We start from the raw sequence: 27,018 nt of genomic DNA, 5'->3' as shown, positions 1-27,018 counted from the left end.
ATATTTCTACATAAGTGTGGGGTTCTCAAACTAGTACATAATGAAATTTTTGATCAAAGATATTCTCCCTTACAAAATTGTTATTTTATGACCGATAATAACTCATTGTAATTCTACTGCAATAATTTTTTTAGAAATTGTATTTGGGTTCAATTATAAACTTAGATTTGAAGAAGATACGTTTTGATGGTATACCAATAATGACTTCCGGCTTTGAGCTTATAAATTTTTTTAGGAGGCTCACATTAAGCATACAATACAAGTGGGTTTGTCTGGGCTAATATGAGAGACTATGAGAGAGACTACACATTAGCCTAACGCTCAGATCAGCCCAAGTATTTGTACTTTGACAAATTACAAATATATTTTTTTAATAATTGGTTGGTTAAAAATTTAAACACACACACACACATATTTTCACCGTCATGGCGCATCTATCGTTCTCCCTCAAAGATCTAAAATTAGTAAACAGTTGTTCAGCGAAAGTTAATGGTCGTGAATGATGATCATATCTTGTCCCTGAACCAAACCTCAAAAATGTCTCCACCCCTAAATCTAATTACAATGGCACATTCTCTCTCAAACCCTCGTTATCTTGTCGTCCGTGAATCAAACCAGGAAGCATAACCCTAACCCCCGAATCCTTATTTCTATCTTTCTTGCAAATCAAGATGATGCAGAAGCTCGTACACCTCTTGATCGTCTCTCTCGCTATTATCATCACTTTAGTTCAAGCAAAAACCGATAACCAAGAAGGTAAAATACAATTTAGGCTTCAATCTCATTTTTTTTTATTAGACAAAAACATGTTTTAATATGTGATTACTACTAGATTAGACCGATCAAGAATTAATCAGAAATGTTTTGGCAGTCTCCGCTTTGAACGTGATGTTTACGAGCTTAAATTCACCGTCGAAACTCAAAGGCTGGAAATCTAGTGGAGGTGATCCCTGCGACGGTTCTTGGGAAGGCGTCAAATGCAAAGGCTCTTCCGTCACCGAATTGTATATGATAACAACCCTAATATATTTTAAAACCCTAATCTCAGATCCTTACTTGTATCACAAGTTATCTTATTTCTTTCATTTTTTTTTTTTTTGTCTCCGACAGACAGTTATCAGGCTTGGAGCTAAGTGGATCTCTCGGTTATCTACTAAGCAACCTCAAATCTCTCACCAATTTGTGAGGATTCTCATTTAATAGTCTCTTTTAAATCAGTTAAAAAAAAACTAGAAATCAGAAAATAACAGTTTTGGTTTTAAAATCTGGTGATAGTACAGTGATCTCAGCAAAAACAATCTAAAAGGGAACATACCTTATCAACTCCCACCCAACCTTGCTAATCTGTAAGTTCCTACATTTGTTTTTTGATCACTTATTACCCAAGAAACAAATCGTAATCTTTTCTCACTGATGCAGAGACTTTTCTGAAAACGAACTCGATGGAAACGTGCCCTACTCCTTATCTCAAATGAAAAGTATCCAAAGCATGTGAGTGAAAGCAAATAACCTTCATCAAGTATATCGTTGTTGTTAGTTAGGTTTTATGATCACTTGTTAATTTATATATTTGAAATACGCGCAGTAATCTTGGACAAAACAAGCTCAATGGAGATCTACAAGATATGTTTCAGAAACTGTCAAAACTCGAAACTCTGTAGGTACAATTCCTTTAGTTATATACTTTTTCAACAGAAAATGTTGTTAAAAATCACCAAATTTGAGACCTTACACACCCAAATTTACTTATGCAGGGACTTATCGTTAAATCAACTCTCTGGGAAATTACCTCAGAGTTTTGCTAATCTCACAAGCCTCAAAAAATTGTATGGAATAAGAAACAAATCATTATTTAAGTGTTTTTTTCTCTCTCGGATGCTAAAATTGGATCTTGTCTTGTAATTGTGCAAGACACTTGCAGGAAAATCGTTTCACAGGCGACATAAACGTTCTCAGGAACCTTGCCATTGATGACTTGTAAGCATCTAAAAAACCTCTTAATTAGGTTTTCACACAATTCCCATACTCGATACTCAAAAAAAACATTCGTTTTCTTCTTGTGTGATTACAGAAACGTCGAAGACAACCGGTTCAAAGGATGGATACCTAATGAGCTTAAGGATATAGACAGTTTACTGTAAGTGAAACAGGTTGCTTTCTACACAAGAAACAGATTTAACATAAAAACAAAAAAAAACAGAGGATATATAAAAGAGTTCCCCTGTTTTCTCTCTGTTTTGCGTTTGATAAAGGACTGGAGGCAACGACTGGTCAACTGAAACTGCTCCACCACCACCTCCGGGTGTTAAATACGGTCGAAAATCTTCAGGTTCTAATGACGGAGGAGGTATAACCGCTGTGACCGGAATGATGATCGCTGGAGCAAGCTTAGGAGTTCTTGTGTTGATCGCCGTTTTAATCGCGCTTGTCTCCAAGAAAAAGTCATCTATCTCTCCTCATTTCATCGACGAAGACAGGAGCCAACACACTCCAAAGTTCAGATCTCTTTCCTCTCATGGATCTGCACAAGAGCTACGCGTCGATTTTGGCAACGATTACAAAGGTATACGAGATGTTTTTTTTGGACCTATTTGGTTTTGCAAGTAACTGATCGAGATGAGCTTATTTATTGAAGGTGGAGATTCGGATGATGATGATAATATCCACGGGATAGGATCAAAGGGACTAAAGCATTCAGTTTCGTCGCGTGTGATGTCTTTCAACGATACCGAGTTCGCCAACAAGCTCAACGCGAAACGAACCACTTCGACTCGTTCCGCTACAGAATTCGAGCTCTCTGATTTGCAAAGCGCAACAGCCAATTTCTCACCTGGAAATCTACTCGGTGAAGGCTCAATAGGACGTGTTTACAGAGCCAAGTATTTCGATGGACGGGTAATCCCCTAACCTAACGTGTTACACAAGTAACAGAACAATCACAACTCAATTAAACAATATCTGATCAAATTTTCTATGTCATGCAGACTTTGGCGGTTAAGAAGATCGATTCGACATTGTTCGATTCGAGTAAATCAGAAGATATAACGCCGATTGTAATGAGCGTCTCAAAGATTCGGCATCAGAACATAGCAGAGCTCGTAGGTTATTGCTCAGAGCAAGGTCACAACATGTTAGTCTACGAATACTTCAGAAACGGCTCACTCCATGAGTTCCTTCATTTGTCAGATTCTTTCAGTAAACCGTTGACTTGGAATACAAGAGTCAGAATCGCCTTGGGAACCGCTCGAGCCGTCGAGTATGTTCTTAAAATCCACACAAACAAAAAAAAATACATAAACGCAAACGCTCTTTTATTTATTTGTGATCATTAATTACATTGTCGTTATTGTGTGTAGGTACCTACACGAGGCATGTTCGCCGTCTGTGATGCATAAGAACATCAAGTCTTCTAACATTTTGCTAGACGCAGATCTCAACCCTCGTCTCTCGGATTACGGCCTCTCAAAATTCTATCTTGTGAGCATTATACTTTTCCCTTCTTTTTGTAGAAAGTTGGGACTGAGTTTACTAGAATTAATGTTCACTATATGGTGTGGCAGAGAACGAGTCAAAACCTTGGAGAAGGATACAATGCACCAGAAGCCAAGAACCCTTCTGCTTATACACCAAAGAGCGACGTTTACAGCTTTGGCGTCGTAATGTTAGAACTTCTCACCGGCCGAGTTCCATTTGACGGGTCAGTTCCATTTTTACAAGATCATTTATCTTCAAATCGAATCTCAGTTTTTAGATTATGAATTGATTTTTTTTTTTTTTTTTGGGTTGGGTTGTGCTATAAGCAGAGAGAAGCCAAGGCCAGAAAGATCGTTGGTGCGGTGGGCGACACCACAGCTTCACGACATAGACGCATTGTCGAATATAGCGGATCCAGCATTGCACGGGCTTTACCCACCAAAGTCATTATCACGGTTCGCCGACATCATCGCATTATGTGTACAGGTGGAACCAGAGTTCCGACCACCCATGTCGGAAGTTGTGGAGGCGCTTGAACGGATGGTTCAACGGTCAAGTATGAAGCTTAAAGATGATCTTTCATCGTCTTTTCGAGCCCACGACGATTATGATTACTAGAGTTAAACAGAAAAGTAGTGACGTTATAAGATGAGATTATTACTAATTTTCTCGAAATGAACACAAGAAAAGACCGAAATAATTATCTTATTACAATAGAATACTTTTTTCTTTTCTTGTGTTCATAAAATCTATAGATGTTAGGGAGTAGTAACGAACGCAGCTTTTCGGTACTCAGCAAGTGCCCACAATGGGAATGTGTTTCTGTAGGTAGCATAGTGCAACATGCAATTTTTCATGAACGTTCCAACTATTTCCTGCGAATGCGATAATAACAGTTTTCTAGATCAAAAATATGTACTAAGAAGATAATGGAAGATATGAAACATATATAATTTAATTTCTAGCAAATATGTAACCTGTTGTGGGAAGTCTCCATTTTCCATTTGCGAATTGATGATAAGTTTCGCAGCACGGTGAAGAGGTATTGGATCTCTCTCGGCCTGTTTTTTTTAAAAGATTAAATCGCAGAATTTTGTTGTATTTATCGGAAAAAAAGTGTATGCAAAATGAAATATTTGAACCTGTCCAGCGCTGATCAACCCCATTGTTGCCCAAGCTGTTTGCACTAGGTTGGAACTCTTCCCGTCTGAAGGTATGTATCTCTACATGTACATCATGGTAGAAAGATCAGCACTTAATTCGTTAATTTTGGTGAAATTTATGTACTAGTTAAGGTCGTCTTGGTCCCCGTAAATACCTGTTCAGGGCATGACAGATAGCTTTCGCCCCAACCTCCATCATCTTTCTGTATCGTGAGCAAAAATTCAACACCTTTACGGATAGCCTGGCTATTTTGATACGTTTTACCAGCGGCTGCTAGGCCGCCAAGAGCAAACCATGTGGCGTAAATGAAACAAACACCCCAACTTCCATACCTATCATGACTCGAGCACACATTGTATTTTGTTAGGCTTCTTCTGAACCATGTGTATGAGTTGTGTTAAAAGTAATATACCATGAACCATCTGGCCTCTGTTCGTTTTCTAGGAATTGCACTGCTTTCTCGATGGACCTGCTGATCTCTTGCGTCTTGTAATCCGGATAGAGTTGCTTGAACAGAACCAGAGCTTGCATAACAGAGGAGGTACATTCCACATACTCACGCTCAGCCACAAGATTAGCCAGAAATTCTGTGGGATTAAGTAACTGAAACACCATTTACAAAGGTTTAACATCAGAGAATCTTTTCTAATTTAGCAAAAAATATGCGAGCATCGTTATGTCTTTCAGCTCTTACTTCGATCCACTCGTATGCACAGGCAGGCTCCCATGCAGTCATACCTCCATTATCACTCTACATTAGATGAAGTTATGGGTTGTAAATTCTATTAAGAGCCAATATTTTTTTTGGGACATTAACCTTATAGATTCAACCTTACCTGAAGAGACAACATGAGATTAACAGAATCGAATAGTTGTTCGGGATCCATTTTCTGGCCAACAACCTCAGCTGGCATCATGGATAGCAGCAAACAACACTACAAAAGAGAAGAAGTAATTTTGAGGCATAACTCTCGAGGAACCTACGGCTAACTTGTTTTGCATCAGTGACTGGCTGGATTACCTTGAAAGCTTCAGCTGTACAATCTGAAACTTGCCATCCATGATCTCGATCAGATAAAGTCCATGCTCCTTTGGAAATGTGGCGGTACATGCTCTCATAGTCACCAGAAGGGTTTTCTCTAATCTGCAATGTTCTTTGATTTAAGAAAACACTTTAGAGCAATTCGAGAAAACACTACTATAATAAGAAAAGGATATCAAACCTGAGATTTCTTAATGTAATCATGTCCTTTCTTGAGTACATCGCCGGTTTCATCAGAGAGATCACTAGCAAGTATAGCTTGAACCGCAAACCCTGTATCCCATAGTTGACTGCCAAAGCTCTGCATAAAATTAGAGTTCATAAGAAATTCTCATTGCTAGACTACACCAAATATCTGATTTTCAATCCTTTGGTACCTGCATTTTCATCCCATCTTCGGCGACCCACATGTAATCTGGAATTCTAGCAAGATGCTTCTTGAAGTAGTCCCCATTCGGGTTTTCAATCCAGCAAGCAAGCATGCACAATACCTAAAAAAACAAAAGTTTTAGAATTCAAGCACACGATAGTTAGAAAGAATATGCATAGTTTTACCTTCTCAACACATCCGATGGTGATATAATGACTGTTCTCATCTTCGTAATGTATGTGTTTCATTGCCCGCCGAAGAGCTTTATCTCTGACAAGCTTGTTTAACGGCCAACGGGTAAGGAATGGTTCCACAAAGAGGTAAAGAGCGTCCCATACCAAATCTTGAACCAAAGGATGTGGGAAATACATGTCTTCCTGCGAGAAGAACAATGTAATGTTTATGTTATCGTGACATTGATCAAGATAAAAGAAATTCCCAACCATACCTTTGCGTATAGACGCCGCGTCTTATTCCAGTTGATAGATTCGTAAGGTTGCAAATGGAGTTCTTCACGCAGTTGCAGAATAAGAGGTGTTATTGGACCAACAAACCTCTTCCCATAGAGATATGACATGGGCATGTAAACCATCCGGCAACAGCACCAAACTTTGCCTATAAATGTGTTTTAGCGCAAGAGAAACATCAAAAACCAAAAAACAGATAGGAAATAACTATTTCAAAATGAGCCAATTCGTAAGATCTAAACAAACAAAGAAAATGGAAACAGACAACAAACCTAAGTGTATTGGAAGGAAAGAAGGTAGCAACCATATCTCCGGAGGCATAGGATTGGTTCCAGACCAATCATAGATTCCGAGTATCTACAAACAAAACAAAATCAAAAGCTGATTGTAACCATTCTATGGTCCCAAAAGCTTACCGAGAGCCAAATTTTTCCCCAGGAGGGAATATAAGTCACACCACCACGGTCAAGAATCCAGTCCCTGGCGCGTTTGCAAGCGTTATCTCGTCCTCCATTGGGATCTTCTCCGAGGAGACGCAGACAAATGTAATTCAACGCGGTGCAGAACATCATGCTCTTGCTCTCAATGTGTAATCCCCATCCACCGTCTTCGTTCTGAAAATTAAACAGTTACTCCTGTGAGGATCTCACTTGTCAAGTCTCTTCTTTACAAACAGAGCCAAGATATTGAGAGTACCTGGTGACAATAGATATGTCGAAGCATCTCCTTGCGATGCTCAGCATCAAATATCTCCTCAAGGTGTCCTGTTATATACAAACAAAATACCTGCAGCCAAAGTTTCATTGATTTCTCCTTTAATTTCTCTCGCAATCGAAACCCTAAATCTTTGAATCTAACCCTAATTGAGTATTCTCCGATAGACATAGAGTAAGAATTGAAAGAAAAAAACGAAGAAGAAGAAACATACCAAAGGAGGGAGGAAGAAGAGAGGTCCGGTGATTTCTCCAGGCCAGTGACCATCGGAGGCCTGCAAAGCTGAGAAGAAAGAAACTCCTCTCCGTAACGCATCCGTCGCGTTTCCATGGGTTATGGCTTCGCCGTCGTGGATCTTCACCGGCGGGATCACTTGCTCGAACTTTGCCTCTCTCAGAAACTGCGTACAGTAGTCAGTCAGTCCCCAGTCAAAATCAACTCACATTAAAAATAGAAACCTTCTTCGCGTTGGAGAGAAAGGAAATAAAGCATAAAGAAAACAAGGTATGAGTAATGGCACATGGCCCATTAACTTTTAGGGCCCAAGAGTAAAAACCTTGATTACGATTTCGTCATTGGTCGATGTGAATAAATTGGTTTTCCTAGATATTATGAATTATTTCTGTGTTTTTTTTCTCAAGAGAAATTACTCTTGTTTCCAGTGATTTGACTAAAGTCCAAGATTCTATTAAAGTTTTTGAACAAACTGTTATATACTCCCTCTGTATCACAATAGATGATGTTTTAGAATTTTTACATGAATCAAGAATAACATTTAATGTATAGCAATAAATGTATTATTTATTTATAATAACATATTTTTATACTTATTAACCAATAGTATTTCATCAAACTTTTAAATTCTCATTTAATGATTCTTGAAATTTGCAATTTCTTATCATTAATTGATTAAAGTGTACAGAAAATCATCCTTTCTGATACAAAATAAAATCCTACAACATCATCTATTCTGATACAGAGGGAATATTTTTTAATCTTATATAAGGAAACTGCTATATATTAGCTTAGTTTTCTTTCATAGATCATCGTACTGAAATTATCAACACAGATCCTAAACGGCACTGTTAAATAACATTCACTTTCCTTTTACCGATAAATCTGATTATTTTGAATTTTGATGACAATTCTACTTTTAGCGAAAATAAGTGAATAAATTATGAATATATATATATATATATATATATATATTTATTTATGTGGTTGTAGCCAATATATATTTCCCTGCATGTGCATATATAAATTATGAATATATCTATATATAGATAGAGCCAAATTTCACAATCATCTAAATAGATTTTAGGGCAACTTGTCATGATGATAAACAAATAAATCCCACTGGTGAATAATTAAAAAAAAAATAAAATAATAAAAAAAAAAAAAACTCACTTGCATTCGCCACAAGAGGTCACTGCAACCTTTAACACGAGAACGGTTGTCTACATATTTCCGACGAGCTTCTTCTACCGCTGCTCGCTCCTCCGGCGTGCCCGCTTTGGGATCAAACTCCCATGTTTGACGTCCGACGAAGTTGTTGCTGCTGAACAAGTAACGATCTTCTCCATTTCCCTCTCCTATCTTCAGCCTCCACATAATGATTGATTCTGTATATACGGGTACATATCCATATATACTCACTGAGTTTAGAATTTCATACAAACAATCCCATGATGGTATGTAATCCAGTTTCTATGCATATGTACGGTACATAGATAATATAAGCACTATATATGTATGATTTTATATGTCTTTATACATCGATATTAAAGAGCTCTTATGTAATGAACATGTTATAGAGAGGGGGTAGTAGAGATAAGAGAGTGAAACATTCGAGAGAATTACTTAGCTTGTGGCTGCCTGGATGTTTGCCTTTGCGATTGGTGATTATATTTTGGAGAGTTTCATGTACGTGTGTTTATATAGAGGTCGAGGACGAACAAAATAAGAATACTTTGGACTTATTGATTAAAAAATATTTGTTATTTAATTTAATTTTTTTTGTCAACTACTACAAGTGACTTATTCACAAAAGCTTGTTTTAACAAATATCGTTTACATAAATATTTAATAGTGAATAGAAGTCTTTTTGATCCAATGGTTCACTAAAACTTTAAAGTTTATTAATATTACTTAGTTTCGGGTTTTGAATTCCAATAAATATAGTTTATTGCAGATTAGTGGGATGTCCATAGTACCGCATGCAGAGCTGTTCGTTGTGGTCTCGTATGTTGTTGAGAGAAGCAGTGCCGGTCTAGTATAATTGGGCGTCCTACACATATCTCAGTTTGGAGGTTCAGAACAATTTTTTTTTACTCCTTATACTAAAGAAAAAAAAATTAGACATCTTTTTAATAGATTCACACTAAAAGTTAATTTTTTTTGAATCAAATTCATACTAAAATCTGATTTTTGGAATAAAATTTATTTATTCTCTATATAATTGAGCATTTTTTTAGAAACTCAATCAAATAAAACTTCAAAAAGGTCTTAATTACTAAAGAAAAAAAAAATAAAAAAATTGGGACCCCAACCTTCGCTTGGGTTGCTTCCCCTCTGGACCGGCACTGGAGAGAAGATGTCGTACATACATAACCGTTTGTTGTAGGGAGAGCTGCACCGTGGAATCATTGTTTGTGGGAATTGTTCCTCATAACTGCATATGCCGCATGTTGTTGAATATCAACATAATAGGATTAGATCAAAGAGATTTTATATCAATGATGTAATAGATGGCAAAAAGTACATATATTCAATAACAGTTTTCGGTACATGCGTTTACAACCATACTTATCATAGGGCTCTAAATTCCTATCCAGTATTGCCAATTTAAAACCCAGGTTTCTAGCTGCTAGTACACCACAAGAATGTTATTGGTATTTAAATAAAGTTTTAAAGATTTTAAATGTTGGTTAAAATATGTTGTTATTAGATTAAAATTTTGTTAAATTCTGCTAAAATTTGGTGTTATTAGTTTGTGATTTGTAAAAATTTATAAAAAATCATTTAAAATCTTAACAAATTTGGGGTATTAGATTCAGATTTTTAAAAAGTCTATAATTTTTTTTGTGTTATTTAATTAAAACAAAAGAATCTACAATTATTAATGAGTTCAATTATTATGTTATTGATTTATGATTTTATACATTTTTTACACAAAATAAGATCATGAAAATATCAATAAAATACAGATACTGTTTGGAAGAATTTACAAAATGTTAGAAAACTAATCAACAAAACTATATATATACAACTTTCTATCAATTCTTAAAACTCTTTCACTTATTCATTTTATATGATTTTATTGAAGTCTTCGAATTTTTATTAAACTAGAATCCAGTAACACAAATTTGTAAAATAGATTATTCTTCATTGATACTCACGTCACGGATCGATAAATCTCTTTTTGTAAAACGGGTGCAGTAAAGATTAATACATATAGGTAATGGAGGTGTAAAGGGGAAATACTCAGTTACCAACGAACAATCTCCAACGTATTATAAGGTTGATCGACTTACAAGTTACAAAACCATGCATGCAGATCACTAGCTATCGTAAGCGCACCGCTAAAGCGTTACATATTATTTTTGTTTGCTCTGGTCAGCGAAACGTGGCATCCGAGAAGACCATTGAACCGAAGTCATTTATTTGTTGTTGGGGCTCATATTTTTTCTCTATTTATGATTAAAAACAAAGTTTGTAAGATGAAGTCAATCCATATCGATTGATCTTTAATAATTTCCTTTGATGAAGTCTTAGATTCAAAAAAATATCAGACTTCCAATAAAAAAATCATTCATTATTACAAAATCATTTTCCAACCAACATTCAACCGTTTCTGATACATACGAACATAAAGCCTTCTAACAATTTCCTATCAGATTATGGCCTCTCAAAATTCTTATCTTGTGAGCATTAATTGGTTGGTCCCTAGAGAGGTGGATATGGATAACTCGTTAATCTCATTATCTTATCTTTTGTGGTACTCAGTATTCACACACCGCGATATATGTAAACAACATTTTTAGTCCTTCGAGAATTATGTATAAATTGTTTATTAAGGAAGAGCGAGACCAAATATACATATATATATTAAGGAAAGTGCCTGCTACGTTCAGAAACGAATTGTGCAAATGCCGTGGAGATGCGGTGTGAGAGACACGTGTCATCATGTGGTTGGTTTCCACACATAGCACTATCTTATTATTATAAATAATAATATGATACAACTTTTTCGTATGTTCATATAAAAAAGGACCAAGTGAGACAAACACTATAGATGTTGATGAGTAGTAACGAATGCAGCCTTTCGGTACTCAGCAAGTGCCCACAATGGGAATGTGTTTCTGTAGGTAGCACAGTGTATCATGCAATTTTTCATGAACACTCGTACTATTTCCTGCGAATGCGATTATAACATTCTTTAAAACAAAATATGTAGTACGACAACATATATTATCTAAATTTCTAGCAACAAGAATGTCTAACCTGTTGGGGAAAACTCCATTTTCCATTTGTGAATTGATGATAAGTTTCGCAGCACGGTGAAGGGGTATTAGATTTTATCTAGGATGTTGCCATATATGATTAAAAACAAAGTTTGGAAGATGGAGTCAATCCATATCGATTGATTTTTTTTTTAACTTTTCCTGTAATGAAGTATTAGATTTCCAATAAAAGAGTAATTTCGGCAAATCTTCAATCGAATAACCTTAGCTTTATGATGATTTTAAGAAACGGTAGATTCAATAGCGATGATTTTAATATTTTTAAGAATCTATTATTAATAAATTTAATTATTCTGTTATTAGTTCATGATTTTATACATTTTTTTCACAAAATAAAATCATAAAAATATAGATGAAATACAGAAATTGTTTAGAAGAATTTACAAGATTTTAGAAAACTAATCAACAAAACTATATAAAACTTTCTAGCAATCCTTAAAACTCTTTCACTTATTTATTTTTGATGATTTTGTTGAAATTTTCAAAAAGATTTATAAATTAGAATTCAATAACACAAATTTGTATAATAGATTATTCTTCGTTGATACTCACACGGATCGATAAATCTCTTTTTATAAAACGGGTGCAGTAAAGATTAATACATACAGGTATGGAGGTGTAAAGGGGAAATACTCAGTTACCAAATACCAACGAACAATCTCCAACGTATTATAAGGTTGATCGACTTACAAAACCATGCATGCAGATCACTAGCTACCGTAAGGGCACCGCTCAAGCGTTACATATTATTATTTTTTTTTTTCCTCTGTTCAACGAAACCGAAGTCTTTTATTTTGTTGTTGGGGCTCACATGTTTGGAAGATGAAGTCAATCCATATCGATTGATTTTTAAAATTTTTTATTTGATGAGAGGTAATTTATAAATCCATATGAAATTGTAAATTCTAAAAATCAAAATACATGGATTTTGAAATAACATGTTTTATCCTTGGATTTGAATCCTTCTATTTTACACTTTCAAATCCATTCAAATCTATTTAAAACATAATGTGGATTTTGAAATCCAAAAACAAATCATTGAATGAATAACATGGGATTTTAACAAGTATTTGTAAATCATGGAACTAATAACACATCATTTTGATAAGTATTTTAAAATCAATGATTAAATAACACATGCTTTTTGTCTGGATTTCCAAATCCATTAAAATCATAGAACCAATAACCCTCTTTTAGATTCCAAAAATATCGGACTTCCAATAAAAAGATCCTTCATTAATACAAACTCATTTTCCAACCAACATTCTATAAATAGTATAAATGTTTAAAGTATTGTATTGAAAATATAAACGATATTTTCAACAAAATTGTAAAACGATTAATGGAGAAAATATACTTGATCACAAATATCCAAGAATTGCCTTTCGAACCGCTGGAACCGTCGAGTAATCATAAACCGACAGGCGACAGACAAAGACACACCAACGCAAGTGGTTTTTTTTATGTAGGTACCTTACACGACGCATGTCAACCGATGCATACGAACATAAAGCCTTCTAACAATTTCGTATCAGATTATGGCCTCTCAAAATTCTTATCTTGTGAGCAATATTTTGTTGGTCCCTATAGAGGTGGATAACTCGTTAATCTCATTATCTTATCTTTTGTGGTATTCAGTAGTCACACACCGCGATATATGTAAACAACATTTTTAGTCCATCGAGAATTATGCATAAGTTGTTTATAAAGGAACAGCGAGACCAAACAAATACATATATTAAGGAAAGTGCTACGTTCAGAAACGAATTGTGCAAATGCCCTGGAGATGTGGTGTGAGACACACGTGTCATCATGTTGTTGGTTTCCACACATAGCATAAATCTTATCATTCTTATTATAATATAATACAACTTTTTCTTGTGTTTCATATAAAAGACTAAGTGAGACAAACGCTATAGATGTTAGGGAGTAGTAACGAACGCAGCTTTCCGGTACTCAGCAAGTGCCCACAATGGGAATGTGTTTCTGTAGGTAGCATAGTGTATCATGCAATTTTTCATGAACACTCCTACTATTTCCTGCAAATGCGATTATAACAGTGATCTAGATCAAAATTATGTACCAAGAAGATAATGGAAGCTATGAAACATAATATAATCTAAATTTTTAGCAAAGACCTAACCTGTTGTGGGAAGTCTCCATTTTCCATTTGCGAATTGATGATAAGTTTTGCAGCACGGTGAAGAGGTATTGGATCTCTCTCAGCCTGTTTTCTTTAATAGATTAAACCAAAGAAATTTCGTTGTAATTATCGAAAAGAGTGTATGCAAAATGAAATATTTGAACCTGTCCAGCGCTGATCAACCCCATTATTGCCCACGCAGTTTGCACCAGGTTGGAACTTTTCCCTTCTGAAGGTATGTATCTCTACACGTACATCATGTTAGAAAGATCAGCACTTAATTCGATAATTTTGATGAAATTTACGTAATAATAAGGTCTTGATCCCCGTAAATACCTGTTCAGGGCATGACAGATAGCTTTCGCCCCAACCTCCATTATCTTTCTGTATCGTGAGCAAAAATTCAACACCTTTACGGATAGCCTGGCTATTTTGATACGTTTTACCAGCGGCTGCTAGGCCGCCAAGAGCAAACCATGTGGCGTAAATGAAACAAACACCCCAATTTCCATACCTATCATGACTCGAGCACACATTGTATTTTGTTAAGCTTCTTCTGAACCATATGTATGAGTTGTGTTAAAATTAAAAGTAATATACCATGAACCATCTGGCCTCTGTTCGTTTTCTAGGAATTGCACTGCTTTCTCGATGGACCTGCTGATCTCTTTCGTCTTGTGATCCGGATAGAGTTGTTTGAACAGAACCAGAGCTTGCATAACAGAGGAGGTACATTCCACATACTCACGCTCAGCCACTAGATTAGCCAGAAATTCTGTGGGATTGAGCAACTGAAACACCATTTACAAAGGTTTAACATCAGAGAATCTTTTCCTACTAACTTCTAATTTAGCAAAAAATATGCGAGCATCCTTGTGTCATTCAGCTCTTACTTCGATCCACTCATATGCACGGGCAGGCTCCCATGCAGTCATACCTCCATTATCACTCTACATTAGATGAATTCATGGGTTGTAAATTCTATTAAGAGCCAATACTTTTTTTGGGACATTAACCTTATAGATTCAACCTTACCTGAAAAGACAGCATGAGATTAACAGAATCGAATAGTTGTTCGGGATCCATTTTCTGGCCAACAACCTCAGCTGGCATCATGGAGAGCAGCAGACAACACTACAACACAGAAGAAGTACTTTGAGGCATAATTCTCAAGGAAACTGCAGCTAACTTGTTTTGCATCAGTAACTGGTTGAATACCTTGAAAGCTTCAGCTGTACAATCTGAAACTTGCCATCCATGATCTCGATCAGATAAAGTCCATGCTCCTTTGGAAATGTGGCGGTACATGCTCTCATAGTCACCAGACGGGTTTTCTCTAACCTGCAATGTTCTTTGAAATTAAGAAAACATATCCACCTGTTCTTTAGAGCAATTCACGGTACACTACTATAATATAAAAAAGGATATCAAACCTGAGATTTCTTAATGTAATCATGTCCTTTCTTGAGTACATCACCGGTTTCATCAGAGAGATCACTAGCAAGTATAGCTTGAACCGCAAACCCTGTGTCCCAAAGTTGACTTCCAAAGCTCTGCATAAAATTAAAATTCTTAAGAAGTTTACATTGTTAGACTTACACCTACTATCTAGTTTTCAATCCTTTGGTACCTGCATTTTCATTCCATCTTCGGCGACCCACATGTAATCTGGAAGTCTAGCAAGATGCTTCTTGAAGTAGTCGCCATTCGGGTTTTCAATCCAGCAAGCAAGCATGCACAATACCTAAAAACCAACAGTTAGAATTCAACACATCCGATGGTGATATAATGTATATGCATACGATAGTGATATAATGTATATGCATAAGTTTATAAAGGTTCACTCGACGTTTTACCTTCTCAACACATCCGATGGTGATATAATGACTGTTCTCGTCTTCGTAATGTATGTGTTTCATTGCCCGCCGAAGAGCTTTATCTCTGACAAGCTTGTTTAACGGCCAACGGGTAAGGAATGGTTCCACAAAGAGGTAAAGAGCGTCCCATACCAAATCTTGAACCAAAGGATGTGGGAAATACATGTCTTCCTGCGAGAAGAACAATGTAATGTTTATGTTATCGTGACATTGATCAAGATAAAAGAAATTGCCAACCATACCTTTGCGTATAGACGCCGCGTCTTATTCCAGTTGATAGATTCGTAAGGTTGCAAATGGAGTTCTTCACGCAGTTGCAGAATAAGAGGTGTTATTGGACCAACAAACCTCTTCCCATAGAGATATGACATGGGCATGTAAACCATCCGGCAGTAGCACAAAACTTTGCCTATACATCGAAAACCAAAAAATCAACAAATGGAAATAACAGTTTCAAAACGTGCCAGTTGGTAAAATCTATAAAAAAAAACAAGAAACGGAGAACAAACCTAAGTGTATTGGAAGGAAAGAAGGTAGCAACCAGATCTCGGGAGGCATAGGGTTGGTTCCAGACCAATCATAGATTCCAATTATCTACACACAAAACAAATCAAAAGCTGATTGTAACCTTTCTATCAGTTGATATGGTCCCAAAAGCTTACCGAGAGCCAAATCTTTCCCCAGGAAGGAATATAAGTCACACCACCACGGTCAAGAATCCAGTCCCTGGCCCGTTTACAAGCGTTATCTCGTCCTCCATTGGGACCTTCTCCGAGGAGACGCAAGCATATGTAATTCAGTGCCGTGCAGAACATCATGCTCTTGCTCTCAATATGCAATCCCCAACCACCATCTTCGTTCTGCAAATTACACAGTTACTTACTCCTGTGAGGATCTCACTTGTCAAGTCTCTTTTTTGAAAAAAAAAAAAAACAAAAAACAGAGGCATCAATTGAGAGTACCTGGTGACAATAGATATGTCGAAGCATCTCCTTGCGATGCTCAGCATCAAATATCTCCTCAAGGTGTCCTGTGATATACAAACAAAATACCTGCAGCCAAAGTTTCATTGATTCCTCCTTTAATTTCTCTCGCAATCGAAACCCTAAATCTCTGAATCTAACCCTAATTGAGTATCCTCCAATAGACATAGAGTAGGAATTGAAAGGGAAAACGAAGAAGAAGAAGAAGAAACATACCAAAGGAGGAAGGAAGAAGAGAGGTCCGGTGATTTCTCCAGGCCAGTGACCATCGGAGGCCTGCAAAGCCGAGAAAAAAGAAACTCCTCTCCGTAACGCATCCGTCGCGTTTCCATGGGTTATGCCTACGCCGTCGTCGATCCTCACCGGCGGGATGAGTTGCTCGAACTTTGCTTCTTTCAGAAACTGTACGGTAGTAGTCCCCAGTCAAAATCAACTCACATCAAAAAAAATAGAAACTTTCGTTGAAAAAAAGGAAAGAAACAAACAAGGTTTGAGTAATTGCACATGGCCCATTTAACTTAACTTTAAGGGGCCCAAAAGTATAATAACTTCATTTTATGATTTCGTCACTGGTTGTTCAGTTTTCCGTTTTTTTTTGTTTTTTTGGTCAACTAAGATTGGGTTGTTCTCTTTCTCGGTCGAATTTATTGATTTTCCGAGAGCCATTATAATTAGGTATGAATTATCTGATTTTTTTTTTTGTCTTTCATTTCTCCTTCTGTTTCGAATGATTTGCCTAAAATCGAAGATTCTTTTAAAAAAAATGTTATATATTTTCTATATGAAATTATCAACACATATCCTTCAATATAATGTTTCCTAAACGGCACTAACATACAGTTTTCCTTTACGACAAGTCTGATTGGTTTTGATAATAATTCTATTAGCCAAAATCCATATTTTTCTTACTGTGGTTGTAGTCCAACTGCATGTGTCATGTGTGTATAAATTGTGAATACATATATATATATTAATAATAATAATTTATATACCCAATATCACAAACATCTAGCTGATTAGATTTTAGGGAATTTTGTCATAATAATAAACAAATAAATCTCACTGGTGAATGCAATTAAAAAACTCACTTGCATTCGCCACAAGAGGTCACTGCAACCTTTGACACGAGAACGGTTGTCTACATATTTCCGACGAGCTTCTTCTACGGCGGCTCGTTCCTCCGGTGTGCCGGTTTTGGGATCAAACTCCCATGTTTGACGTCCGACGAAGTTGTTGCTGCTGAACAAGTAAGGATCTTCTCCATTTCCCTCTCCTATCTTCAGCCTCCACATAATGAATGATCCTCTATCTACACGTATATGATCCATATACCATATTTATAGTTAGTGAGTTTAGAATTTCATACAAAACGATGGTATATAAGCCAGTACCTAGACATGCATACAATATATAGATTATATACACTATATATTTTACATGCTTATATATGTCTTTATATACTAAAACTAAAGATACCCTATGTAATGAACATGTTAAAGAGAGAGAGAGAGAGAGAGTGAGAATAATAGAGATAAGAGAGTACTTGGCGACGTCGATGTTTGCCTTTGCGATTGTTATGCTTTGGAGAGTTTCATGTACGTATGTTTATATAGAGGTCGAGGAGAAACTAGATTATAATAATAATTTGGGCGCTTATTTAAATTAACTAAATTATTATCTCTAACGTTTATTTATTTTTTATTTTTTTTTGTCAATCAACGTTTATTTATTTTTGGGTTAGACAAATCTATTTTTTCTTCTAAATTGTAAAAGGTATACATGATACATCTTAATTATATGTATAGTTTACAGCAGAATTAAAGACAAAGCCTCAAATTAACACTCTTCAACTTAAAGTAGATTACAGTTAATTACAAGTTTATAGTACTTCTTCTCTCCTTCTTTTTTTTTTCTCACCGTGTTAGTGCGGTAACATCGTATTATTTGGTTTTTGGAGTAACTAATTAAACATAAATGGACTCACAAGACATCTTGTTATCATCTAAATCCTAGCTCGTAGGTTCCATATGACCATATATTTTTAATGATCAGTTCCCATAGCAAAATATATATCAGAACTCAAATAGTACTCCCAAAATCAAACTCAAGTAATTAATGATCTGGTGGTGGATGGACCACACCTGTTTAGTTCATCACATTTCATTAATGAAAACATATGTACGTACACTTTTCAATCACTTATGTTTTGATTTTCGGGAGAGAGTCCTAGAGACCACACACCACACATATAAATATCGGAGTGTAGAGACTAAAGACCACTCAAATAAATGAAATTGTCGTTTTTTTACATCAAATCACGATTAATCAAACTCTTTTTATTGGTTAGAACCAGTTAGCAACATTAACAGTTATTTATACCCAAACAAAAAAAGGACACATGTATTTTGATTTTTATTTAAACCGTATTTTATGTAATTTAGTTCCAACTTGTTACTACACAAATGACCAAAATAAAACTTAGTTCCAACTTATAACAAAGAAAAATCGAAAACAAGTACATAGAAATTGGACTATTGGAGTAATCAACAATTAATCATGACCGACCTAACCATAAACGCCACACGTACCGTCGTCTTAGATGCAGTGTGGGCAGATGTCCGTATATAAATGGAGGGCGCACATGATCGTTATGAGATAATAGCAATTTGACAAAAAAGAACAAGAGTGAAACATATATTACTCACTTTGTCAATCGCAATAAGTGCCACCGTACTGTTTCCAACTTTTTATACGGCGTTTTTGTTTTTGTCTTTAAGAATTAAGAAAAACCTCTGCAATTTGGTCATGTACAATCCCTGCTAGAAAAGTGTACAACGGTTTAGATTTTTTACTATTACATAAAATGTAGTATATTTCATATCGTGTTGTTTTAAAAGATATATTACGGTTTTTAATCGAAACGATTAATATAAACTTAATGAGCTTAATACAGTATGTCTATATTTTTTTAATACAACTAAACATGATCCTAAATTTATACTACTTCATAATTAATTACTATATAAGTGTTGGCGATATAGATACAAAATATACTTTATAAGTATATCCAACGCTTAGACGACAAAAAAAAAAAAAAGTATATCCAACGCTCATATTCACAACCGAACATTTGAAACCCAAAGCGTTTACAACCATACTTATCGTAGGACTTTAAATGCATTCATTGTTTCTAAGACCCAGGTTTCTAGCTTGTACACTACTCTCTAGATAAATTTTGTAAAATAGATTATTCTTCATTGATACTCATCACGAGTCACGTCGCGTATAAATCTCTTTTCGTAAAAGGGGTGGGTGAGGTCAAAATAATACAGGTATGGAAGTTTACAAAATTATACAGGTATGGGGGTTCAGTAACAGATCAATTTATCTTATCGTTCAATATGTTGAACGAGATGATTTAACTATATATCGATCGACTATGGTATCTAGAGACAGTACGTGCTGGCGCAAGGCTGGACACACAAATTATACAAACACTTGCGAAACGTCTTTATGGGCTTTGGCTGATAAGTGAAAATGCTTCTCTTCTGTTCTATGAAAAAAAGAATATAGCACATGGAGAGATTAAGTTGCTTGACAAATCACCAACCAGCATGCATGCAAACTAGCTACCGCTGAAACTGAAACGTTACATATACTGTATATTCTTTTAATCTTTTTGTTCAATTTTTTTTTGGGTCAAAATGTTCATTTTTGTTCTCAATTTATCATGGTCAGCAAAACGTGACATTCAAGAAGACCGTTGAATCAAAGTCATTTGTTTGTTTATTGGGGCTCACATTTTTTTCTATAGTATATATGATTTAAAACAAAGTTTTGAAGATGAGTCAATCCATATTGATTGATTTTTAACTTTTTCCTTTAATATAATAGATTCCAAAATATCAGATTTCCAACAAATGAGTAATTTCTGCAAATGTTCAATCGAATAATTTTAGATTTAGGATGATTTTAAGAAACGGACAGCGATGATTTTAAAGGAATCATCAATCCAGCTAATTAGGGGAAGTTGTAATCTTCTTAAAAAGATCATCCCAAATCAATGATTGGAAAATATAGTTCGGGTTTAGCTAGCTAGTGTTTTCTGAAAATTCCAATATACTGTCGACATCGAATTACCGCAAATTGGTAGTTATAATGAAATTATATATCGGTTTGGGTTTATAAAAAAACAGTTTGAAATTTTAATTTTATAATAATGTATACAGATTTTGTTTTCTTATTTAATAAGGAGTTGAATGAATAGTTTATTAAATGTATTATGACATGTCTAATTCTTATTGATTAAAACAAAAAAAAAAAAACAAAAGGATTCATCTTAGGAGTGAACCCAAAAATTCTTTAAATTAGTTTAGCTTTCCATTCTACAAGTTGTAAGAAAATACAACTAATATGGCGTAAAGATGTTGTTATTATATATGAGGGATTATATGAAACATATGATCGAATCAATCTTGTATACATTTTGTATGCATATGCAATGTAATTATCCGTAAACACATTATGTTTACGTTTCAGAACAATAAAGTATATGTTTTTTTTATGAAATATTTAGAAATCGTAAAACAAAAATATGAAATATAAAAATTTCTTTTTATGCATGCCTATATTTACAATTTGCTAAAGATTAATGATAAAATTAACTAGTAAACTGCTGTAGTCTTATTTAATATAATGTACACCATTTTGTATAAAACACGTAAGTACATGCAGAAGAAAATAATCGAAACTTTAAAAGGCAGAAAATATCCAAAAACTCAGCTCTAATTAATAGCGTTGCAAATATATTACGATTTAACTTGACCAAAAAAAAATATATATACACTACGATTTAATCTCAATCAAAATGAAAGGAAATCATTTCATATATTTTTTCTTCCAAAGTTCATTATACTCTGATTTAAGCGATAAATAAAACTTCAAAACGAATTATATATGCCAAAAAAAAAAAAAAAAGGAATTACGTATGCGTGTACGTGCTTGTAAATCAAATTCAATATTCTCCTTATACTTCTCTTCTTTTCTCCACATATATTACGTGCACTCAGTAGACGATGCATACAATATGCCATATTTTGAGATGAATAATTAATTAAGATCTCTAAAGAATGTGGAAGTTGAAGATAGCAAGTGGAAACAAAGAAGAGCCCTTCTTGTCCAGCACCAACAACTTCCTCGGACGGCAGACATGGGAGTTTGATCCCGACGCCGGCACAGAGGATGAACGAGCAGCCGTCGAAGAAGCTCGCCGGAAATATTGTGATGATCGTTTCCGGGTTAGAGCAAGCAGCGATCTCATATGGCGTCTTCAGGTATTTGTTTTTTTTTTCTTTCTTTGATAACATAGTTTATTAAAAGGAAGGATTGACAAGCCAAATCACGAAGAAAACTTAAAATTTACAAATGAAAATAATTTTATTTATTTCTTAAGTGAATTGCATCTAGAAGACATAAACCAGTGAAATTTAAAGTTTTGTGATAAATATATTTACACAAGATTAATTAAAAAATGGCGTAAATATGTGAGAAAGTATCGTAAATTTTTTTTATTCTTTATAATTAGCTCTTGTTCGTCGTCCGTCGTCGTCGTCCATGTATGTAACAACACACAATGATGTTCCCATACTTGGTGTCGTAATAAACATGGAACTGGATAAAGAACGTGATTATATATGGGTTAGGTCCATATTTTTAGTTTTTTGCTAACCCTAGTGAAAGGGCAAAAACATCAAAACAAGTTATACAACGACTCAAAACTTTTTAATTTTATTCGAAATATTATATTATAAAAAGATATGACCCCAATTGTAAAATTATTATAAATATAAGGGCCTTAAAGTAAATAAATAGACTAAAAAGATATCGCCGGGAAAAAGTCGCGAGAACAGGTCAAAGTCAAAGGTTTAATTACAGTCCTTAACCTGCGACCGACGGTGACCTTTACCGGTAATCACCACCGGCCTCAGCCGAGAAAAAAAACCCTCTCGATTCATCTTGCCACACGAAGCCTAATCGTGTTTTGATTCTTCGACTGGGCGCGACTAGAGTGAAACAAATCCCTTGTTCTGATTTCAAACGGCGGTGGTTTAAGGCATATATCGGAATCTATATATGGAACATAAGAGTGGTTACCAGTAATCGAGATGATTCTATTGGGATTTTGGTTTCATGATATGATTCAAACCATCTTTAGTTGTTTGGTAAATTTTGGTCCTATGATTGCAGTTTCTCAAGGAGAAGAGTTTCGAGCAAGCTATACCTCCAGTGAAGGTTGAAGATGCCAATAAGATCACAAGCGAAATAGCTACAAATGCGTTAAGGAGAGGTGTCAATTTCTTATCGGCCTTGCAGGCAAGTGATGGACACTGGCCTGCTGAAAATGCTGGTCCTTTGTTCTTCCTTCCTCCATTGGTATGTCTCTCTCTCTCTCTCTCTCTCAATTTCTTTTCAGTGTAGTATATAAGAATTAGTCTTTAGGAATGGTGCTACGAGGAATTAGCAAAATTAGTGTTTTAGATTTGAAAAGAGTTTTTTTTTGGGGTAAAAAACGAGACTTTATCCAAGTTAGGCTATGGAGAGAGGTATGATGTTTCTTTTGTTTGTAAGATACAGGTATTTTGCTTATTCGTTACTGGACATCTCCATGAGATACTCACTACAGAGCATCGTCGTGAGATCCTCCGATATATCTACTGTCACCAGGTTTCTTATAGACGTTATAAACTCTTATGTTACTTTAAACTCTTTCCAATCACCTTTGTTTACCCTTGACATCTGTTTTTTTGTTTGCAGAACGAAGATGGTGGCTGGGGATTACACATAGAAGGCCACAGCACGATGTTCTGCACCACACTTAACTACTTATGTATGCGTATACTTGGAGAAGGTCCTAATGGAGGACCAGGAAACGCCTGCACACGTGCCAGGAATTGGATTCTTGGCCACGGTGGTGCAACTTACATACCCTCTTGGGGTAAAACTTGGCTTTCGGTATATATCCCCCCGATGTTTTTTTAGTCTGTTTAAGTAAAAAATAGATGCATAAGTTTGTTTTAATTTTTCTTTGATTGTTTGTAGATTCTTGGTGTCTTTGATTGGTCAGGAAGCAACCCCATGCCTCCAGAGTTTTGGATCCTACCTTCATTTCTTCCTATACATCCATGTTTGTTTCGTAACATCTCGAATATCTTCAGCTTTACCTCATTACTATATGTAGTGACTAGGGTGTCATAATCAATCAATACTTGAGCTCTTGAAATTGCCTCATCACTTCTGAACTTATTCGTCTGACACCGTTTAACGAATATATGCAGCAAAAATGTGGTGTTACTGCCGGTTGGTTTACATGCCAATGTCTTATCTTTACGGGAAGAGATTTGTTGGTCCAATAAGTCCTCTTATTCTGCAACTACGCGAAGAAATTTACTTGCAGCCTTATGCCAAAATAAACTGGAATAGAGCACGCCATCTATGTGCAAAGGTAAGATCGATCATTGTTCCTTGTTTATATAGATTTTTCAGGAAGAAACTTTCACAGAAAACCTTCCACTTTGTTCCTTAGGAAGATGCATACTGTCCTCATCCAAAAATTCAAGATGTTATATGGGACTGCCTTTACATCTTCACTGAGCCGTTTCTTACATGTTGGCCATTTAACAAGCTTCTAAGGGAAAAAGCTCTTGGGGTGGCAATGAAACACATACATTATGAAGACGAAAATAGCCGTTATATTACCATTGGATGTGTTGAAAAGGTACAAACGAATACAGTCCCTGTGTAGCAATGCTGGAGAACTCAGAATGTATCTTCGAATTAACTAAAAATTTCAGATTTTTTTTTGAAGGCATTGTGCATGCTTGCGTGTTGGGTTGAAGACCCTAACGGAATTCATTTCAAGAAGCATCTTTTAAGGATTTCTGATTACTTGTGGATTGCAGAAGACGGGATGAAAATGCAGGTGTCAATGAAAATTCGGAATCTTGTTGTTATGTCACTTGGAAAATTCGTTTTGACATAGAAAAATTATGAGTCACGTATTTTGCAGAGCTTTGGAAGTCAATTATGGGATTCGGGGTTTGCCCTCCAAGCGTTAGTTGCAAGTAATCTCGCGAACGAAGTCCCAGATGTACTGAGGAGAGGATATGACTTTTTAAAAATTTCTCAGGTTCCATATCCTCTACAGTATGATTTTTGTGACTTTGAATTATCAGAACAAGTGAAGTTGTCTTACAGAGCTGAGAATTCTTAAGGTTAGAGAGAACCCTTCGGGTGAATATGCGAACATGTATCGTCACATCTCCAAAGGGTCGTGGACTTTCTCTGATCGAGATCATGGATGGCAAGCTTCCGACTGCACAGCGGAAGGGCTTAAGGTGATTATTCAGAATTCGATTATGATAACAAGTTGGTCAGCTTTCCACCTAATCTGCACCCTTATCTTGGTTTGCTGTAGTGTTGCCTGTTGCTTTCGATGATGCCACCTGACATAGTTGGCCCCAAAATGGATCCTGAACAGTTATATGAGTCTGTTGCTATCTTACTGTCTTTACAGGTGAGCTTTATACCATATATAGAATACACTAACTCAAATTTTTATGATAAGAAACTTTTCTGTTTCTGTGCTCTGGCTGCAGAGTAAAAATGGAGGTGTAACTGCTTGGGAGCCTGCCCGTGGACAAGAATGGTTGGAAGTAAGTACGAAATCACATCAAGATTTTGTATCACAATGTTTATGAATCCCAGGAAAGAAATTCTCAGAAACATCTTTTCACTTTGTTCTCGTGTTTCAGTTGCTAAATCCTACTGAAGTATTTGCTGACATTGTGATTGAGCACGAGTACAATGAGTGTACTTCCTCAGCAATCCAAGCTTTGATTCTGTTCAAGCAACTATATCCGTATCACAGGACAGAAGAGATCAACACTTTTATCAAGAGAGCCGTGCAATACATAGAGAGCATACAAATGCTTGATGGTTCATGGTATTATATAAATTAGCTTTTGGACACAGTGAAATTGTTCAGAAAGATTTTGGTTTTACCCACAAGTCTTGGATTGATAGGTACGGAAGCTGGGGAGTTTGCTTCACATACAGTACATGGTTTGGTCTGGGAGGTCTTGCAGCTGCTGGAAAGACGTACAACAACTGTTTGGCTATGCGTAAAGGCGTTCATTTCCTTCTCACAACTCAAAAAGATAATGGAGGTTGGGGTGAAAGCTACTTGTCATGTCCTAAAAAGGTATAATCACTTGATAATCATTGCAATGTAAGCGTCTTTTTCCCAGTTCATTGATTCAAGAAAAAATACACTTGGTTTGGTGTGCAGAGATACATTCCAAGTGAAGGGGAGAGATCAAACTTGGTGCAAACCTCTTGGGCAATGATGGGTCTACTTCATGCTGGACAGGTTCAGATTATGATATGCTGAGAACTTTTACTTCCTCGCCATAGGAAAATTCTTTAGTCATCCATATGAAAGGCATTAATCTCACACACTACAGGCTGAGAGAGATCCGGCTCCTCTTCACCGTGCTGCGAAGCTCTTAATCAACTCCCAACTGGAGAATGGCGATTTTCCTCAGCAGGTACTTTTGAGAACATGAAACAAAGCTAACACAGAAAAGCTGCTCATTTAAAAACATTAGACATGTCCTCATTAGATTAATGGCGAAGCTGATGAGCTATAACCCCACAGATTCAAAAAATTTAACTGGTCCTTTGCTGTCTAAGATTTTCTTCTGTTCTTAGATAAACGAGGGCACACCTACATTGCTAATTTGAAAGACGCTTATTTTAATTGATGCTAACTAAATGCATAAATTTTGAAAAGTCCAAATTGTATTATTTTACAGGAGATAACTGGAGCTTTCATGAAGAACTGCTTGTTACACTACGCAGCATACAGAAACATATTCCCAGTTTGGGCACTCGCAGAGTACAGGAGACGAGTCCCATTGGCATATGAAAAACCTTCAACAGAGAGAAGAAGTTAGATCCATCATAACTTCATTGACTATGGGTTAGGATCATATAAGTCATGACCTCTGTTTTGCAATAAAGTTATTATTTATATGAAGGTGGTTGAGTAATCTACTGAATAAGCAAACTATTGATCCACACTTATATGTATTATATTTTTGTATTGTATTATGACTAATGTATGTTCTCAAGTTATCTAAATGTATTATAATTATATGTATGTAGTTATGTACGTATCCAAGATTAACCAAAATCTTTTCTA

At 35.6% G+C, this 27,018-nt stretch overlaps 4 protein-coding genes and 1 long non-coding RNA gene across 14 annotated transcripts; 2 read left to right on the top strand and 3 right to left on the bottom strand.

Annotated features, from left to right (window-relative positions):
- The first annotated feature begins 521 nt into the window (after positions 1–521).
- On the top strand, positions 522–4,204 carry LOC104714180 (protein STRUBBELIG-RECEPTOR FAMILY 5-like). Of its 2 annotated transcripts, none has more exons than XM_019229617.2 (15): positions 522–756; positions 872–1,004; positions 1,111–1,182; positions 1,281–1,346; positions 1,420–1,491; positions 1,586–1,657; positions 1,755–1,826; positions 1,912–1,977; positions 2,072–2,137; positions 2,253–2,563; positions 2,636–2,895; positions 2,985–3,256; positions 3,357–3,477; positions 3,561–3,697; positions 3,804–4,204. In XM_019229617.2, the coding sequence occupies exons 1-15, from the start codon at positions 672–674 to the stop codon at positions 4,090–4,092; spliced, it is 2,094 nt and encodes a 697-aa protein (XP_019085162.1). In that variant the 5' UTR covers positions 522–671; the 3' UTR covers positions 4,093–4,204. The 2 variants fall into 2 exon arrangements, with proteins under 2 accessions (XP_019085162.1, XP_087322257.1); XM_087466131.1 differs by having other exon boundaries at positions 1,586–1,661.
- LOC147939323 (beta-amyrin synthase 1-like) lies at positions 3,291–9,177 on the bottom strand. Of its 4 annotated transcripts, XM_010431463.3 has the most exons (19): positions 9,092–9,177; positions 8,639–8,853; positions 7,446–7,631; positions 7,214–7,303; positions 6,934–7,131; positions 6,790–6,874; positions 6,499–6,665; positions 6,236–6,427; positions 6,058–6,171; positions 5,862–5,981; positions 5,660–5,782; positions 5,475–5,573; positions 5,333–5,389; positions 5,051–5,241; positions 4,793–4,970; positions 4,617–4,697; positions 4,452–4,535; positions 4,252–4,349; positions 3,291–4,088 (listed from the first exon to the last, which is right to left on the bottom strand). In XM_010431463.3, the coding sequence occupies exons 2-19, from the start codon at positions 8,840–8,842 to the stop codon at positions 4,040–4,042; spliced, it is 2,316 nt and encodes a 771-aa protein (XP_010429765.1). In that variant the 5' UTR covers positions 8,843–8,853; positions 9,092–9,177; the 3' UTR covers positions 3,291–4,039. The 4 variants fall into 4 exon arrangements, 3 of the variants coding, with proteins under 3 accessions (XP_010429765.1, XP_087322254.1, XP_087322255.1); XM_087466128.1 differs by having other exon boundaries at positions 8,639–9,137; XR_015566393.1 differs by lacking the exon at positions 3,291–4,088 and having other exon boundaries at positions 4,111–4,349; positions 5,660–5,792.
- Positions 9,178–9,276: 99 nt separating this feature from the next.
- Positions 9,277–10,165, bottom strand: LOC147939322 (uncharacterized). Its single transcript, XR_015566394.1, has 3 exons — positions 10,037–10,165; positions 9,781–9,902; positions 9,277–9,518 (listed from the first exon to the last, which is right to left on the bottom strand). It is a non-coding gene; the product is annotated as an uncharacterized LOC147939322 (long non-coding RNA).
- Positions 10,166–13,471: 3,306 nt separating this feature from the next.
- LOC147939321 (beta-amyrin synthase 1-like) lies at positions 13,472–18,396 on the bottom strand. Of its 3 annotated transcripts, none has more exons than XR_015566392.1 (18): positions 18,301–18,395; positions 17,846–18,066; positions 16,974–17,159; positions 16,737–16,826; positions 16,437–16,634; positions 16,284–16,368; positions 16,017–16,183; positions 15,754–15,945; positions 15,528–15,641; positions 15,331–15,450; positions 15,116–15,248; positions 14,933–15,031; positions 14,791–14,847; positions 14,498–14,688; positions 14,234–14,411; positions 14,062–14,142; positions 13,898–13,981; positions 13,472–13,793 (listed from the first exon to the last, which is right to left on the bottom strand). XR_015566392.1 is itself a non-coding variant. In XM_087466126.1 (18 exons), the coding sequence occupies exons 2-18, from the start codon at positions 18,047–18,049 to the stop codon at positions 13,677–13,679; spliced, it is 2,286 nt and encodes a 761-aa protein (XP_087322252.1). In that variant the 5' UTR covers positions 18,050–18,066; positions 18,301–18,396; the 3' UTR covers positions 13,472–13,676. The 3 variants fall into 3 exon arrangements, 2 of the variants coding, with proteins under 2 accessions (XP_087322252.1, XP_087322253.1); XM_087466126.1 differs by having other exon boundaries at positions 15,116–15,238; positions 18,301–18,396; XM_087466127.1 differs by lacking the exons at positions 16,974–17,159; positions 17,846–18,066; positions 18,301–18,395 and having other exon boundaries at positions 15,116–15,238; positions 16,437–16,659; positions 16,737–16,816.
- Positions 18,397–21,675: 3,279 nt separating this feature from the next.
- On the top strand, positions 21,676–26,976 carry LOC104714178 (camelliol C synthase). 4 transcript variants are annotated; one of them, XM_087466122.1, is made up of 17 exons: positions 21,676–22,090; positions 23,004–23,189; positions 23,391–23,480; positions 23,571–23,768; positions 23,856–23,940; positions 24,092–24,258; positions 24,340–24,531; positions 24,622–24,735; positions 24,823–24,942; positions 25,028–25,150; positions 25,231–25,329; positions 25,412–25,468; positions 25,568–25,758; positions 25,839–26,016; positions 26,104–26,184; positions 26,279–26,362; positions 26,630–26,976. In XM_087466122.1, exons 1-17 carry the CDS (start codon positions 21,887–21,889, stop codon positions 26,768–26,770), a joined length of 2,310 nt encoding a protein of 769 aa, XP_087322248.1. In that variant the 5' UTR covers positions 21,676–21,886; the 3' UTR covers positions 26,771–26,976. The 4 variants fall into 4 exon arrangements, 3 of the variants coding, with proteins under 3 accessions (XP_087322248.1, XP_019085158.2, XP_087322250.1); XR_015566386.1 differs by having other exon boundaries at positions 21,838–22,090; positions 25,033–25,150; XM_019229613.2 differs by lacking the exon at positions 21,676–22,090 and adding an exon at positions 22,646–22,912.
- Positions 26,977–27,018: the final 42 nt, after the last annotated feature.

Source organism: Camelina sativa, chromosome 9 (assembly GCF_030686135.1).
Source record: "Camelina sativa cultivar CO46 ecotype springtype chromosome 9, ASM3068613v1".
Lineage (NCBI taxonomy): Eukaryota > Viridiplantae > Streptophyta > Magnoliopsida > Brassicales > Brassicaceae > Camelina > Camelina sativa.
Note: the sequence above shows the minus strand (reverse complement) of the source record. Positions and strands in the feature narration are given on the sequence as shown.

Bases quoted from the DNA above. Each gene is read 5' to 3' on its own strand.
- LOC104714180 (XM_019229617.2), top strand. From the start codon at position 672: ATGATGCAGAAGCTCGTACACCTCTTGATCGTCTCTCTCGCTATTATC. The intron at 2,896-2,984 runs GTAATCCCCTAA...TATGTCATGCAG, and splicing joins CCAAGTATTTCGATGGACGG to ACTTTGGCGGTTAAGAAGAT. The intron at 3,478-3,560 runs GTGAGCATTATA...ATGGTGTGGCAG, and splicing joins GCCTCTCAAAATTCTATCTT to AGAACGAGTCAAAACCTTGG.
- LOC147939323 (XM_010431463.3), bottom strand. From the start codon at position 8,842: ATGTGGAGGCTGAAGATAGGAGAGGGAAATGGAGAAGATCGTTACTTG. The intron at 7,632-8,638 runs GTGAGTTTTTTT...TACTGTACGCAG, and splicing joins ACCTCTTGTGGCGAATGCAA to TTTCTGAGAGAGGCAAAGTT. The intron at 6,428-6,498 runs GTATGGTTGGGA...TTCTTCTCGCAG, and splicing joins CGCGGCGTCTATACGCAAAG to GAAGACATGTATTTCCCACA.
- LOC147939321 (XM_087466126.1), bottom strand. From the start codon at position 18,049: ATGTGGAGGCTGAAGATAGGAGAGGGAAATGGAGAAGATCCTTACTTG. The intron at 16,827-16,973 runs GTATGTTTCTTC...CTTTGGCTGCAG, and splicing joins TCTTCTTCCTTCCTCCTTTG to GTATTTTGTTTGTATATCAC. The intron at 16,635-16,736 runs GTACTCTCAATT...TGTAATTTGCAG, and splicing joins GACATATCTATTGTCACCAG to AACGAAGATGGTGGTTGGGG.
- LOC104714178 (XM_087466122.1), top strand. From the start codon at position 21,887: ATGTGGAAGTTGAAGATAGCAAGTGGAAACAAAGAAGAGCCCTTCTTG. The intron at 24,532-24,621 runs GTACAAACGAAT...TTTTTTTTGAAG, and splicing joins CCATTGGATGTGTTGAAAAG to GCATTGTGCATGCTTGCGTG. The intron at 25,151-25,230 runs GTGATTATTCAG...GGTTTGCTGTAG, and splicing joins GCACAGCGGAAGGGCTTAAG to TGTTGCCTGTTGCTTTCGAT.